This window comes from Gopherus evgoodei, chromosome 2 (assembly GCF_007399415.2).
Source record: "Gopherus evgoodei ecotype Sinaloan lineage chromosome 2, rGopEvg1_v1.p, whole genome shotgun sequence".
Lineage (NCBI taxonomy): Eukaryota > Metazoa > Chordata > Testudines > Testudinidae > Gopherus > Gopherus evgoodei.
The window spans coordinates 239,575,321-239,591,513 of NC_044323.1; the positions used below are offsets into that span (position 1 = coordinate 239,575,321).

At 40.3% G+C, this 16,193-nt stretch overlaps 1 protein-coding gene across 1 annotated transcript in view; it reads left to right on the forward strand.

Annotated features, from left to right (window-relative positions):
* Positions 1–16,193, forward strand: part of RDH10 (retinol dehydrogenase 10) — a 39,378-nt gene that overhangs the window by 18,386 nt on the left and 4,799 nt on the right. Inside the window, exon 3 of the mRNA XM_030553272.1 lies at positions 12,198–12,296. Within this exon, the coding sequence (XP_030409132.1) occupies positions 12,198–12,296 (99 nt within the window). The remainder of the gene's footprint in view (positions 1–12,197; positions 12,297–16,193) is intronic.

Below are 16,193 nucleotides of genomic sequence, written 5' to 3' on the forward strand. Positions count from 1 at the left end.
CCGGTGGATCAAAGCAAGTTCAATATAACTCAAGTTTCACCTAAAATGTGGTAAGAATTTTTGGCTCCCGAGGACAGCGTTATATCGAGATAGAAGTGTAGTAATAGCTGTTGTGGCAATTAGAGGATTTATCTTCATGTACTTGTGTTGTTTCAACTGTGGTAGAACTCTGTAGTCTAGGCCACATGCATTTAGCCCTTTCTGCTCATTTGAGAACTGTGTGATGAGTGGAATGTGGCTCTAAAGGTATGTCTACACTGGAGCTGGGAGCATGCTTCATGGCTTGAGTAGACTCCTGTTCCTCTACTTGACCTAGTGCGCTAAAAATAGTCATGTTGCTTCGGGTAGCACAGGTGGTGGCTTCTGTACCCAGGAGGTCTGGGTAGATTTGTACTCTAGGCATCTAGCCTGAGCCACACCACATGTTACACTGGCTATGCTGCTATTTTTAGTGCACTAGGTGGAGGAGAGCTAGTACATATCTATTTGAGTTGTGAAATATACTCAAGTACAAACCCACCTGAGAACCCCTGGGTACATACTTCGGTGGCTAGCCTGAGGCGCTGTCCATGCTAACCCTCCCCTTTCCCGCTATATTGCTATCTTTAGCATGCTAGCTTGAACAGAGGTAGAGTGTCTGTCTGCTTGAGCTGAGAAGCATGCTACCTGTTGCAGTATGTAGATGTATCTAAATCTAATACTAACTAGATGGTATCAGAGGGGTAGCTGTGTTAGTAGCTAGCTAGATAATACATTGAAACACACAAGTTATAAACTATTAGTTCAGTAGGGCTGAGGATGAATGGATGTCTTTGAAATCCTGTGGGTGTCCAAACAGAGGAAGTGAATACAAATAATGTATGTAATGAGTCCTAGTTAAATTCCTGATTCTTCTCTCCGCTTTTAAATCCAATCATAGCAAGAAATTGTACTGGCTAATATGCTTGGCAATTGATCTGATATGCTAGATGTAAACAGACGTATCCCCCTTTTTAAACTACAAATTACAGTTTACTGAAAAATAACACCTATTCTGGAGGCTGATGCATTGACTAGAATATGCATACCACGCAGTAGACTGTTATTGAGTGGTGCAGTGACAAATGTAATCTAATTGTTTGTTTGCTCTTTACAGTTTTAGAGTTAATAAGCAATCTTCACTTTATGGCAGTGCAGGCTACTAGGACCCTCTGTAGACCAAGGGTATGTTTACGCTACGGAGTTAGCCTATGCTGTAATGTGGATATTGTGTGCACATGGGAGAGGGATTAGGGACAACAGTCTTCAGCCCAGGCTTGATGGTATTTTAAACCCAGTTGCCTGGCAGGGCTGGGGGTATAGGTCTGAGGCCAGATTCAGCTTTAACCTGCGGGGGTAATTCTCCCCCCAACCTTTTTTTGGGTGCAGGGAGTGTCGATGCAGGCTAATCAGCACTGATGCCAATAGTCCTTCAGAGTCTTCTCAGAATTCTCTGACCTCTATTTTCTTCCCCCTACGTACTTGCTACTTCTGCACCACAAGTCATCCTACAAAATTTATGTACGTACGCCAACCTGGTGTACATAATGTTCACCTGGCACATGGCCTGCTACATTATTACTATTGTGGTTCCAAAGATGCCAAGAAATTATTCTCTCAGTAAGCTGCCAGTTGGCTGAATGCTGACAACAGTAGGCTAGTGGGCCATTGTTGTGAGGTTGATAAGACCCCAAATTTAGGGAGATGCACAAGTACCTATTCAAGAAGCTGGCAGCAGACAGTATTCACTGAATGCATCTGAGTGCGGGTTAAAGAATCAAATTCCTGAAGTCTAAAGCTGGTCTGTGGGTCCAGCTGCCAGAGGTGGAAGGTGGGGAGTTAGAAGGCAATGTCTCTGGTTGTTCTGTGTTGCTACATAGTAGTTCAGCAGGCTGTTGATGTTTGCCTGTGTTTCAGTCAGCAATACAGGAGAACATTTCATGTAGGAGCAGCTCCAAATGATCTGCCAGGGTTTTAGACAGAGCTAACTTCCCATGCCTTATTTTGTAGCTTATTAAACCTCTGCAGGCTTTAATATTCACCTCAGTCACCCGGTGACAAAGGATCTCCAGAGCGTAGATAGATGGGTGTTTACCTGGAACAGGTGCTTTCTTCGTTCTAGAATTGTCAGCGAATTGTCACCTTCTAGTGTCACCACTCCCAGAAATGTTAAGACCATCACTAATAAAAGATCCCTGGCCAGTCCACTCACACTCTGAACCTAGAAAAAGGCCCCCCTGCTCCTTTTTTATATATATAAGTAACGCATTTGCCATTCTTTTGTCAGGAGAAACAGGGATGTACCAGCTTATGTGCGAAGAAATGGAGGAGGATGCATGCTAACAAGATAAAAGTTGTAACTTTCCCCTTGCTAGTATAGTATAATAAGATGCTCAACTGGTTCTCCCGATCTTCTCTCCTTACCTCCAGAAAGGGCTGACAGTGATGAGGTCTCTCTCAGGTGGGGGGGGGGGGAGAGGGTGTGTGTGAAATGTTAGAGGAAAAACTGGGTTTTATTAAGAGAAGGAAATTCACTGCTATGTTTTCCTATGGTATTTGTGTGTAAACCCAGGGAAATTGTCTTCTAGAAAGGAAGAAAATAAAAGTGAATAAAGGAAAAGTAGAAAAGTGTGATCTAAGACAAATGGGAATCTGAATACATTAACCCCACATAAACCTGAGATAATACTCCCCCACACCCTCATCTAAAAAGAATCTCAGGAAGGAAAGAAACTTCTGGAATCAATTATGATCTCCACTCAAAGTAGAAAAAAAGTAATCGTGTATGGAACAGAATATGGCCTAGTCATATTTTATTCAGCTAACTATTAGTTTCAGTCTGAGTATTTACCTGTACTTTACCAAAAAGAGAGAGCTGCTTTCCACTGTGTCTCATACATGCCTTGATTTACACAAGATCACAAGAAACTGAGCTCTTCAGATAACGTAAGGGCACCTACGTATGAATGAGCCCACAATAACACACACATCCTTACATTTTTCTCTGTCTAAACACTTCTAATTTTCCATTCTTTCCTCTAAAACCACCCTGCATCAAGTAAGCCTTCTAATACAGTGTATAAGAGATTTAATTTAGCCAGACTTTGTGTTCGGCTGTCATAGATATGACATAATTACTCTTATAGTAAGTAAAGAATGGAAAATTGACTAATGGTTGTAGCAAACTAATACCACCAGTTATCTACAATTTGAATAGAACTACTTATCTTATCTCTGCTGTCTCCCCATTGTAAAGAGCTTTGTGGGACTAAGTTTTGATTAAGAAAACTACTTAATTCAGTTTCAGTTTGCTTCTGATACATTGCACATTTGCTTACTGAACACAAGAAAAGCACTGCAGCAGTGGAAATGGTCATGAATATCACTTATACTCAAAGATCTCAACTTATAGGAATTTTTGTAATTAATCATTTACATGATCACATTAGCTATCTTTTGTATTTAAGAGTGGTGTATTTAGACCTATTTATAACTAAAGATAGTACCAGGGGAAGGGAGGGGGAGGAGTTAATAGTTTGAACCAAATTGTGCTTGTTTGAGACTGTCTACTCCATAGTCTTTTTTTAAATGACTAATCTAATAGTAGTTTGTCAGAAATCTGTTTCATATGGATTTAATCTTGGAGAGACATAACTTTGACACTTGTATCTCAGTTCAGTAGTGTCAGTCACGTTCTGAGCGAATGCTGTAACCCATATTGATATATCCATTTTGGGGGCAGTGGGAAGGAAAGAAATGTTATCCCAGTGTATGTGAAATAATGGTTAACTTCTTAAAACTGTAAATGTTAAAACAAGTAACTTCAAAACAAGATTTCATGCAGAGTTGGAGGAAAATTATTCATGTATTTTTGTCTTAAATATAAATAAAAGCATAGTCTAAGACCAATAGTTTCTATGCTACCACAAATTCTTTTGTTTTCCATCTACTGACTTTTACTTTGTTACCTTTAGCTTCTGAACCTGGACAAACTTTCTCTATTTTCACCTCATCAGCAAGCATGCTTAATGTTGGTGTGGGGGTGGGGGTGGTTTTGCTTGCTTGTTGTCGTCATCATCATAGACTTCTTTTTAAGTTCATCTTGCTCTTTCATGAGCTTCTGGTTGCAAGGCAACTGTAACAATATTACTGTGCATGTATGTTAAGTATTAACTACTGTTGCAGTTCAATATTAAACGAATCCCCATGGTTTCTAAACAGTGGGTTTTTTATGTGGAGGGCAAATTAAGCTTTAGTGAGAAATTGAAGGTTGTACTGCCTGCTAGGAGCTAAATAACTAAGGGACTTTTGAAATAAAATGTTGGAAAGTCTAGCTTTTCTGTTGTGAATAGAAGGCCTGTTTCAGACACAAATGAGGGAGATTTCTAGAATAGCTTCCTTTCATATTTTAAAATAGATGCCTATTTTCATGAAGGTCTGGCTTGAGGAAAAAATCACATGAATCTTCTGATGCATCCAGATCTCTGAGAGCAGAAACAATCTATATGTAAATCAGAGAACAGTATAAATTAACTATTTCAGATCAACAAAACTATCCATTCCAAAGTGTGGTTCAGAATTAAAAGATTTTTATCAGGCTTAGAATCTAAGATGATCATCGCAATAGACTAAACCGAGAAACCATTTAATTTCCTCAGCCCCTTAAAATGGTCAAGTTTTTGTGATGAAGTCTCTCTGATCAAACAGTTCCAGGTAGGTATTGGCACTCCTTTTACATTGAGTCTTGGATGAAGCTACTGGTCTATCATGCACAGACAGTTTTGCCAGGGAGCTGAAAATTACATTCTTTGCAAATGGAAGCATCAGTTGGAAAGAGTCTAACACACTAAGCAAATTCAGGAATCCATTGCTGTACCTGCCTCCTTATCCACACTTGATCATAAATCCTGGACTAGGCTCAACAGGCTACTCTCTGGTTAGACAAGGGTAGCAGCAACCTTGCACCAGCTTGGCATCCCTATGCTGTGACTGTGGCGAAATGTCGCAGACAATAACTTATGTGATGGAAAAGTGGCATGGGTGTAAAGATTTGTGTGTGGAGGGGAGAGAAACAGACTCTAAAACTGTCTGTTTCAACACTATGTACCAGGTTTCTTTTGACGCAACCACTGTTTGGCTGACCTTCTGTTCTACTTTCCTAGCTCTGCTTACTGCTGTTGGTGCCACAAATTCTCCCCCAACTCTTGCTCTGTCGTGCACTCTCCAACTCACACAGGTCTGCACACACCTCAGTTTCAGCACAGTTACCATTCTTATCCTAAAATTTAAACCCCTCTGTAAATATCTTGCTACTAATTAAAAATATTATCTTCTGCATATTCAAAAAGATATGTTGATCAGTTTTATTTGAAAATGTTACTATGTTTTTATAGCTCTCCATACATTAAACTCTTTCATTTGATCAGTTTGGATTGGAGTCTGTTAGGTAAAAAGATTTAAAAAAAAAAAATTAAAGCCTTGACTTCTATCAATATATTTCAGTCAAGCTGCAATTTTGGGATGTAGTTTGCTTGCTATGAATAAATAACTTCCTGTGTGTTCTCAGCTGTTTTTGGGATGGCTCTAAAATTGTAGTCCAGTAAACGAAGTTGGATTGAAATTACAAAATATATCTGAAGAAGCTGTCTTTTTGAACAAATCATGCTGTAACATCATAGTTGAAAACATTTCCATGTTTCAATGACAAGCCCACTGATTCTTGTCTTTTTCACATAGTCAGTTTATTCCATAAACGAACATGTAATAGAGAGCTGGTTCAAGAGAATCTGCCTCTGCAGGCTGTGCCTCATCAATTGGGTACTACAGCTGCTAGGCTAGAGATGCATTGTCTCTCTTCACCCTCCATGGACAGCTGTGCGGGGAGTTGGGTTAGTTCTGTTGAATGGTTGTGCATAGGAAGTGTGTCTAGAGATGGTTGTTTGTTCATAAAGAGAGTTAAGGTGATGGCTTCCTGTTGTGCCTAAGGAGGCTAAAACCTCTGATGTGCCCCATTCCTCCAGGATCTTTGGTTATTCATTCCAGACTTCAGTCTACAAGAAGCCGCTTTTACTCTGCACCATGCAGCATTTAAACATGAGTAGCTAACATATCATCTGGTCCTTACTGAGATGAGGTTCCCTATGGCTCCAGGCTTGGTGGAAATTTCTAAATCAGACCTGTCTTATTAGACTACTTTCAATTCTCAGGTCTGGCTGAGCTGTGCTTAACACAGAACTTTGAATCAAAGGAAAGGGCTCCAGCTGAAGATGGAGCCACTCAGTGTCTACTTTAATTTACACTGCTGTCCGTTGGGCTATTCTGACAGCTGAGAATAGGTAGGGCTTGTCCACATGGGTAAATTTACTGACATTACTATACTAATAGAACTATAGCAATATGATTACACAGTTATAGTAATGCCGGTAAACTTCCCTGGGTAGACAAGACCCTAGAGTAAAAAGCATAATCATGCTCCTTTCCTCTAACTATTTCCCTTATATGAGGGGGCTGTAAGGAGAGTAGGTAAGGTAGGCTGTAAGGTGACTATTGTGTCCCCGACACAGGGGGAATTCCTGCATAGCTGTAAAGCCAGTTTAACCAGCTCCTTTGTGCTGCCAGGATGGTGCAAAGAGGCTGTTATGCACTTGAAAGAAGAGTCAGAAGTTATGAAAACTTCCACTGTATTGTATAGCCCCTTTCCTAAATTTATATTTGCTGAGCTGGTACAGGCTTTCTTGCTCCTTTTTGATGAAATCAGGACAATTTTGTGTACATGGTGTGGCATTGACCTCTTCCCACTTTGCACTTAGCATCCATTGTCCTGAACTTGCTTACAGCTAACATTTTGTGATGCTTAACTTACTACTTTAAAAGTTTTATTTTTTAATTAAGTTTTGGATTAATTTTCTCAAACATGATATTTCTTCATATTCTGATTTGTTGTACGTTAGACTAATTTGTTTTGACACTGCAGCTGCACTGCTCTTTGTGTTGCACAATCTTTTGAGTTTTATTTCATTAAGAACACCAAGAATGGAACTAAAGAATTTGGGGAAGGGGAGAGAAGAAGTACTAGACTGTTAGAAGTTAATTTGCCGTAAACCAAAAGATTTGAAAACAGATTACTAAAGCGATGAAATGACCTGTATATGCTTGTTCAGTTTCACACATTTGTCTAATAAGTCATTAAAGCTGTGTGCAAAGGAAACAAGCATTGATTTTAGCTTGTAGGGATCGTTCACGCTCTTTCAGTGATGTATTCAGAAGCTACTATGAGGAAGCTGCTTGGAGAGCAAGGAATTGATTTAAAGAATCCATAAAAATTAAAGTTGGGAAAAGAGCTGTTTAGTCAATCCCACTGCAAGTGCCGGGGGGTTCATCATTTCAAGTGGGCCTTTCATCAGCTTCCTTGGTGAACTATTCTACAATCTAGAAAGTTGTCTTAGATTCTTTCTAACTCTCTGTATAAACATGGCTAGTTTAGAACATATTACTGATTGACAGAAATCTTAACTAAAGTTTATTTTTCATAATCACTATCTCAGCATGCCTGCTCTGATCCACCACATCATGCTTGACTTCATTCCATCCACTGTTCTGTGATCATCAGTGGATTCATATTTAGTGTTGGCAAGTCTCATATTTGATGTGGCTTTTATTAAGAGCACCAGCTTTGAGTCACATGAATATAAGAGAATGGTATTTATTTTTTTAAAGCTACATTTCTAACCATGCTGGCTGCAAAGGGAAAAAATAGGGGTGGGAGAAACTCAGAAAAGCAGAATGCAATTAAGCCTGAGATCTGTTTGGCTCCAGTCATGTGATTTTTAATAATCTTATGGGGTTTTTTGTTTGTTTTTTTGCAGGACTTGACTCATGACTTCTGAATGCTTTAGGTTGGCGGTACTGCGAGTGTCCTGTAGCTTAATATTTTGTGGACAGCTCACATGTACCACTTTTGAAGAACGATGTGGGCTATACTGTCCATCTGGGTCTCCCAACTTCAGGCACCAGGGCCACTCAAGAGGCACATAATACTCAGTCCCTTGCGCTGCATGTAGGATTCAGGGACTAGGCAGGAAAAGACTAAGGATCAGTGAGGTTAAGGCAGCTGTAGCTCAGCTGGAAACAAGGCCTAGCTGCTTTAGATAACCAACAGGAATAGGAAACTGGGGACCAGAGCATGGAGGAGGCTGCACTGATCACAGGTATAGATTGGGCCAGAAGCTTAGTAAGGTCTTTCTTATTTGGGGACTGTTCATGGCCCAGGAGAGAATAACTTCATTTGGGGACTCTTTTCCTGTAGCGCGGAGAGGCTGGAAGGACTAATGGGTAGGCCTGTAAGAATCTATCCTGTGACAAACACACTGATTCTAGAAATTTGTGTCCCTCCGATAAGCTGTGAGGTCCACAACTTGTGATACATGGTTTTTAACTAGATAGGTACCCAGCTGCTGCAGATAATCAGGATGTGGCAACGTCTGAGAATCCTTTCTCTTTCATCTATGCCTTGCAGCTTACTTCAGGATACTAACTTCGCAAGTGACATCTGTGCCTTCATTTTGATAAATTATTGTAGTGTACTATCTTTCAAATACATTCAAAAACTGACTGAGGCACAGTACAAGTGCCACCTTGTTGAACAGGCTATTTTAGTATGAGCATATGACCTTGGTGTTGTAGGATTTGCATGTGTTGCCAAGTAGCTTCAGGATGGTGTTACTTTTGGCTTATAAGGCCCTTAATGGTGTGGGACCTGATCTTTCAAGAGACCACCTCTCCCTATGTAATATGACTTCAGTTCCACTGGTGGAGTGTTTGGTTTCTAGCTGAACAAGTGGAAGTGCATCTCTAAGTGTCTGTAATGAGGATTGCAGTGGTGATGGCGGTGTTATCTGTCCCAGGATATTAGAGACAAGGTGGCTGAGACTTTTTTTTTTTTTTTTTTTAAATTGGACGAACTTCTGTTTGGTGAGAGACAATCTTTCAAGCTTCTTCAGAGCTCTTCAGTATGTTTCCCAGATCTGAGGAAGAGCTCTGTGTAAGTTTGAAAGCTTGTCGCTCACCAATAGAAACTGGTTTAATGAGGTTTGTTAGTAAGGTATACTCTATTTCCTCTTGGTCCAAGATAGGCCAAATCTGACCTTGAGGATATGCAGCAAAAACATCTATGTTCTCAGATTTTGAGGAGAAGTAACATAAGAATAGCAAAGAATCCTGTGGCACCTTATAGACTAACAGACATTTTGGAGCATGAGCTTTCGTGGGTGAATACCCACTTCGTCAGAGGCATGTAGTGGAAATTTCCAGGGGCAGGTATATATATGCAGGCAAGCTAGAGATAATGAGGTAGTTCAATCAGGGAGGATGAGGCCCTGTTCTAGTATAGTGAGGCTCTGCAGTTCTATGGGAACATGAGATGAGAGCAGTCTGTCCAGGTCATTTCCAAATGACAGTCTAGACTTTTGAATGAAAGCTGATGATGGAACCAGCTCTAATATCCTTGTGAGGGAGGGATTTGGGGCAGCTCTCCGTGGGGACCATATGGGAGCATGACTCTCATAAGGGAGTGGAGACTCGGATTTTTGGAAGCACTGAGCCTCAGTGCAGAGATCAAAAGGCATCTGCAGGTTTTTGAAAGGAATAAACCCAGTTTGCAGCAGGGGTAAATTCTGCCCTCTGAAACAACTTAAGAGGAAGGTTTAATGGAAATGAGAAGTCTATATAGGATGTGTGTAGCCCAATGGTAGCAGTTATCACTGTCCACACAAGCTATTGGGCTTATCTTTTAAAAGGGGACGCTACACCAGTTAAAATGTACAACAGGGATATGACAGCATATGACAACTCAAAACATGCAGACTACCTAAGCGAACTGTTTCGATGACTCTGAACTCTATTAGCTCAACTATTGCATCTGTTTTATTGTATGCAGCGTAGTTGTAGCAGAAGTTGGTCCCCTGGAAGATATTACCTCACCCACTTTCTGTCTCTATTTTTATTGTAATCATGGGCCTTCCTTGAGCTGAAAACTTTACTCTAAGCAAGTAGAGCTTTGTGGAGGAAGCAACAGCAACATGTAGCTATGGCTCTGCTTTCAGCCCATCTTAATGAGCCTTTAGTCAATTGATACAATATAAATGGTTTCAAATCTCTGGTGTGTTTCTCCCAGTTCCCATCCACTTCAACATTGTAAGATAATGATTTATAGGACACCTCTTCTGATAACTTAGTGTCAGAGGCTAGAACCTACACTAAAACAACTGTGCCCTCAGGATGAAGCCTGTTACACTTAAGACCAGACTGTCCTAGAGCAAGCGGTTCTGTTGCCATGCAGCACGGGAAGAGAAGTTGGAACTCTGTGTGCCTGGCACAGATAAGTCTGGCAAGTGAACTGAACTCTTGTTTCAAACTCCATTAGAAGTTTACTGTGGTCTGCCATGAGGGGAGGAATAAACAAGAGGGAGCTCACTTCAGACTTTCTGAGGGGAAAATTAATTATATGGCTGAAACAGAATCTAAAAGATATATAGTAATCAACAGAAGAGGCAAGGAGTCGGGGCTGTGTAATCTTCTATCACTTGCCAGCTGTCCACTGAAAATGTTCTTTTGTGTGGAGTTGGATTTGGATTAGTCATTTAACACCTGCAGGCAAAAATCTAGTACAAGAACATGTGAAAATTGTTGAAGCAAAACTGTCCTGACATCTGATTAGAAAATGCAGACAGCGTAAGAATGGAATTAGATGGATCCAGCTGTAGTTTTATACTTTATTAAAGTATGCAGCTGACATCAATTAAGTAGCAAATACTTACTGGGGCTCTTAGATCCAGGCTCAAAGCATGTAAGTTTTATTCTGGAAGTTTTTGTTTTTGGGGAAGACTAAAGCAATTTTGAAACCATCCTCAGTGGTATTGACTTGATTAGAGTAATAACCTTGTTAGAGGTAGTTGGTGTTGAGATCAAGAATTGTTGGTATGATTTTCATTGGACCTGATTATTAACCAGAAATGTGCTTCTAAAAATATTAACTTCCTATGCTCTTAAAACTACCTGAGGTTGCTGCATTTAAGAACACTTTGATCCAGCCTATTGTGCTAGAACTTAATGTAAATCATAACTGTAAGAGCATTTTTATTAAAATATTGTATCAGTAGTCTGTTTTGAGTTTTTTTGTAACTGCTGTTGGACATCTTGCTATTTAATCCCAGGCAATTAAATTGCTTTATCAGTGAGACTTTAAATTTTGATGCTTCTTTCTTTTCAGATTAGAAATGTGTGACTACTTCCAATACAGTTATTGGGTAGTTAAGTCTTTTAACATGTACAGAGTTTACATTAGCTTTGGGGCACAATAGAAGATTCAGCCCAGAGTCTGAATCCCTTGATTTATTATGTTAAATCAGATCTCTTAATGTTTTAAGATTGAATAGCATAAGTGCAATAACCTTTGGTAAAATTTGAAGTGGGCAAAAATCAAACATACGAAGCTTCTAGTTTAAGTGAAGTTTTACTACTGAATTTTGAAACTCTTAAGTCTTACAGTAAAGACATAGACATGTCTATGAGCATTGTTATAATTAATGATATTATAGCAATGCCAATAACCATGAGATGAGTAGTTGAGATTAACAGGTAGGTAGTTTAGTTTATATGTGGAAGGTAATATAATCAAAATACTGGAGGCAAGGTTTTCTGCTCTTGTAAAATGCTTAAGAAGATAATGAGTAAATCAGATAAAAATCACAAGAACCTCCCAACTTACAAAACACCTGGCCAACAGGCAACTTCAATTGGTAACTTTCACTAGTCTTAACATAGCCATGGTGTAATTAAACACTTTCCTTTCCTTTTTATAAAATTGACTTCCATTGTAGGGTCAAACTATCTATCTTTTTTTTCCAGGTAACTAGTCTCTTGTAGAAAAATAAACATGTCTGAGTTGAACTGATGCTTTAACTTTAGGATTTCTCAGGCTATAATCCTCTATGCCCCATAGTCTGATGTGAAGAACATAGTATAGTTTTTTCTGTTGGCATTAATTTTGGGAAAAACTCAGAAGTTCAAAATCGTGTGTAATCATCTTGCATCTGATACTGAACTGGAATAGAGGTTCAGAATGACTAATGCTTTATTCTTACAGTAATAGACTTGTATGCACTCTTTCTTTCATGTTATAGACCACTAAAGCATTCCTTCCCAAGATGCTGGAGATGAATCATGGACACATTGTGACAGTTGCAAGTTCCCTGGGACTGTTCAGTACTGCAGGAGTGGAGGTTTGTTTAACTGTGTAGTAAAGATTACATGTTGCTTTATCATAAATGATAAATACCTTCTGTTGTCAACAATGTAGCGTAAGTAGGTTTGGAAAGATTAGATTTTTGTCAGTAAATGTCAATTTCACTATACACACACAAACTGATGGAAAGGTATTTCCATCGATATTTACCAAAATTTACAAATAGGCAAAGTAAGAAAAACACTGCTTGAGAAATTATTAGTGTATTTAAAGGATATTTACATTGTGTATTTTGACATGTGATGTTTTATGTTTTAACAGTTTTTTTTATAAAGCTTTAACTTTTTTTTGAAGCTCAACATTTACTGTCATTATATAATTTTGTCTGACTGCTGCCAGCCAATTTCCTGCAACTGTGAAAATTTTTAAATCAATGAAACCCATGAAAAATGCTTTAAAGCAAAGCTCAGTATTATCCGTTGAAATTATCAAAACAATAAACACGGAATTCTGCCCAACCTAACTTTCATCCAATGTAAAAATTACATAGACTTTGATTTTTGGCCACTTCAATTTTACCAAATGCATTCAGATACCAAGAGCAAGTCTTTGATGTCTTAGCTGGAAAATAAACAACTTTATTTAACTAGCAAATTGAAAGAACTAACAGGAGTCTTGTTCAGTGTGAGCCTATACGCAATTTTCACATCTGTGGAGTACCTTCCGTAGAGTGACTGTATGCAGCAACCACTGTCAGTGCAGTGCATAATCAATCAGCAAATGCAGTGTTCTAAAACATTATAGTTGGATGGCTACTAGTTTGTCGTTAGCACAACGTATATGCTTGTTGGGTACGACACTACCCTGCGAATGTGGATGAGAGTTAAGCAATAAGTGTCTTAACGCTACTCTTGAAGCTTTTAGGCCAAGATTTTCAAAAGTGACTAGTGACTTTTTTGGGTGCCTACTCTGAGATATCTTAAAGGGACCTAATATTTCAGGAAGTGCTGAGCACCGACCTGGAATCGGAACCCTTTAAGGTATGTCCGATTGGGCATCCAAAAACTAGTCAGTTCTGAATCTTGACCTTTTTGCATAACGTGTTGGTGCATCAGAATAGGCAATAAGACTTTGATGTAGTGCAGTTGTGTGGGAGCCAAGGGACTGGATAGCAACAAGCATGAACTAAACCCATGCCATTACAATCCATTGCAAATAGTTCTAGTCACTGAAAATTCATTTGTGTTGCTGGCAAAACACTGGCAACGCTCTAGTGTTGTTCAAGCTTTTCTAGGGCTGGCCTGGTTAATACCTGTGAATTGCAGAAGTCCCCTGAATAGAAATAAAATCACTGGTGCGAGCATGGTGGTAATCCGGTATGCCATACCAGGAAGATATTTATAGCTAATACAAAGTACCAGAAAGACACAGGAGGAGTCTGCCCCCAGCCTTCCATGCAGCTGCATCTCCTGAGTCCTCCTGCCTGGGGGTCTGTACTGCAGAAGTCTCTGGCACAGTGGGAGGAGAACAGAATTCCCCCCACCCCCAAGGTAACATGGGATGGATGTGGATCATGGAGAGGGGACAGGGAGTGCACAGGGGCAGGGAGGAGTTATGGAGGAGGTCACATGTCCCTCCCATGAGTGCTGCGTACCAGTAAGAAATGATTACTACTTGCACCACTGAATAAAACGTAAATTAGCATCGCTCTCAAGACTTTGTAGATTATAGGGCCCTGTCTTGGTGTTTCCAGTGGATCCATATGGCCTAGGAAGTATGCTTGTTTGAACTGATCAGCACTCAAGTATCTCTCTACTGGATTATCCTAATAGAACCCTTAGAATTGCAGCTGTGTACTAAGTAACTCTTGGACTTATATCCACACAACACCTCTGGGATAGGAAAGCTATATCTATTTTACAGTCGAGAAACTAAGGCAAAACGTAAGTAACTTGCCCAAGGCTCCATAGCAACTTAAGTGACATGTTAAAGCCAGGGTTAAAAATACAGTAACGCTCACTTAACGTTGCATTTTTCTGGAACATAACTACAACTTTAAGTGAAATGATGTTAAGCGAATCCAATTTCCCCATAAGAATGAATGTAAATGTGGGGGTTAGGTTCCAGGGATTTTTATTTTTTTTTTCCGTACAGTACTATAGTTGGGAGGTGACCCGGCCTTACCTCACACTGTCTCCAGTGCCAGTGGGCTGTGCCTATGAGGCAGACAAGGAGGCTGAAGGTGCTGTATGTGAGGAGAAGCACATTGCGCAGCAGCAACGGCAGTTTCCCCTACTCTGCAAGCACCAGAGGCAGGGGGCTCAACCCTCGGCTCGCCCACGCCACCCCTTCCCCCAAACCCCCACCCTTGACCCACCTCTTCTTCCCCCCCCCTTTATTCTGCATGCCGCGTCCTTGTTCCTCCTTCCCCTCCCTCCTACCCGCAGCAATCAATTGGCTTGCAACGTTCAGGAGGGAGGTGGGGGGAGGATGGGGAAGGCACTGATCCACAGGGTCTGCCGGCGGGCGGGAGGCGCTGTGGGGGGGCCATAGGGGAGCTGATAGCAGGGTTGCCAGCTGTAGACAAAGCAGGCAGCCAAACAACATTATAGCGAAGAGAGTAGTTATTAATCAGATAGTAGTTATTAATGGTTCCTAATCCTGCTGGAAAGATATAACAAGTGGAGTTGCACAGGGGTCTGTTTTGGGACCGGCTCTGTTCAATATCTTCATCAACGACTTAGATATTGGCATAGAAAATACACTTATTAAGTTTACAGATGATACCAAACTGGGAGGGATTGCAACTGCTTTGGAGGACAGGGTCATAATTCAGAATGATCTGGACAAATTGGAGAAATGGTCTGAAGTAAACTGGATGAAGTTTAACAAAGACAAATGCAAAGTGCTCCACTTAGGAAGGAAAAATCAGTTTCACACTACAAAATGGGAAGAGACTGTCTAGGAAGGAGTACGGCAGAAAGAGATCTAGAGGTTATAGTGGACCACAAGCTAAATATGAGTCAACAGTGTGATGCTGTTGCAAAAAAAGTAAATGTGATTCTGGAATGCATTAACAGGTGTGTTGTGAGCAAGACAGGAGAAGTCATTCTTCCACTCTACTCTGCGCTGGTTAGGCCTCAACTGGAGTATTGTGTCCAGTTCTGGGCACTGCATTTCCAGAAAGATGTGGAAAAATAGGTGAGGGTCCAGAGAAGAGCAACAAGAATGATTAAAGGTCTTGAGAACATGACCTATGAAGGAAGGCTGAAAGAATTGGGTTTGTTTAGTTCGGAAAATTGAAGACTGAGAGAGGACATGATAGCAGTTTTCAGGTATCTAAAAGGGTGTCATGAGGAGGGACAAAACTTTCACCTTAGCCTCTGAGGATAGAACAAGAAGCAGTGGGCTTAAACTGCAGCAAGGGAGGTTTAGGTTGGACATTAGGAAAAAGTTCCTAACTGTCAGGGTGGCTAAACACTGGAATAAATTTCCTAGGGAGGTTGTGGAATCTCCATCTCTGGGGATATTTAAGAGTAGGTTAGATAAATGTCTGCCAGGGATGGTCTAGACAGTATTTGGTCCTGCCATGAGGGCAGGGGACTGGACTCGATGACCTCTCGAGGTCCCTTCCAGTCCTAGAATCTATGAAGCATTGCACAACTTTAAATGGAGCATGTTCTGTAATTGAGCCAGGATGCAAGATCGAAACAATGTTAAGCGAGAGGACATTAAGTGGGGAGTTACTGTAGGGAGTTTCTGGCTCCAGGATTATGTGCTCTCAGAACTTGACTCTAAAAGTAGTATTACTAGCTACTGTCTCTAGTTCTAACCTTTTATTTTAAACAAACTGCCTTATCCATATAATTTGCTGAATAAGGCCACTTAAATACACTTCAAAGGTCATCTCCTTGATATTTAACTCAAGTTTGTC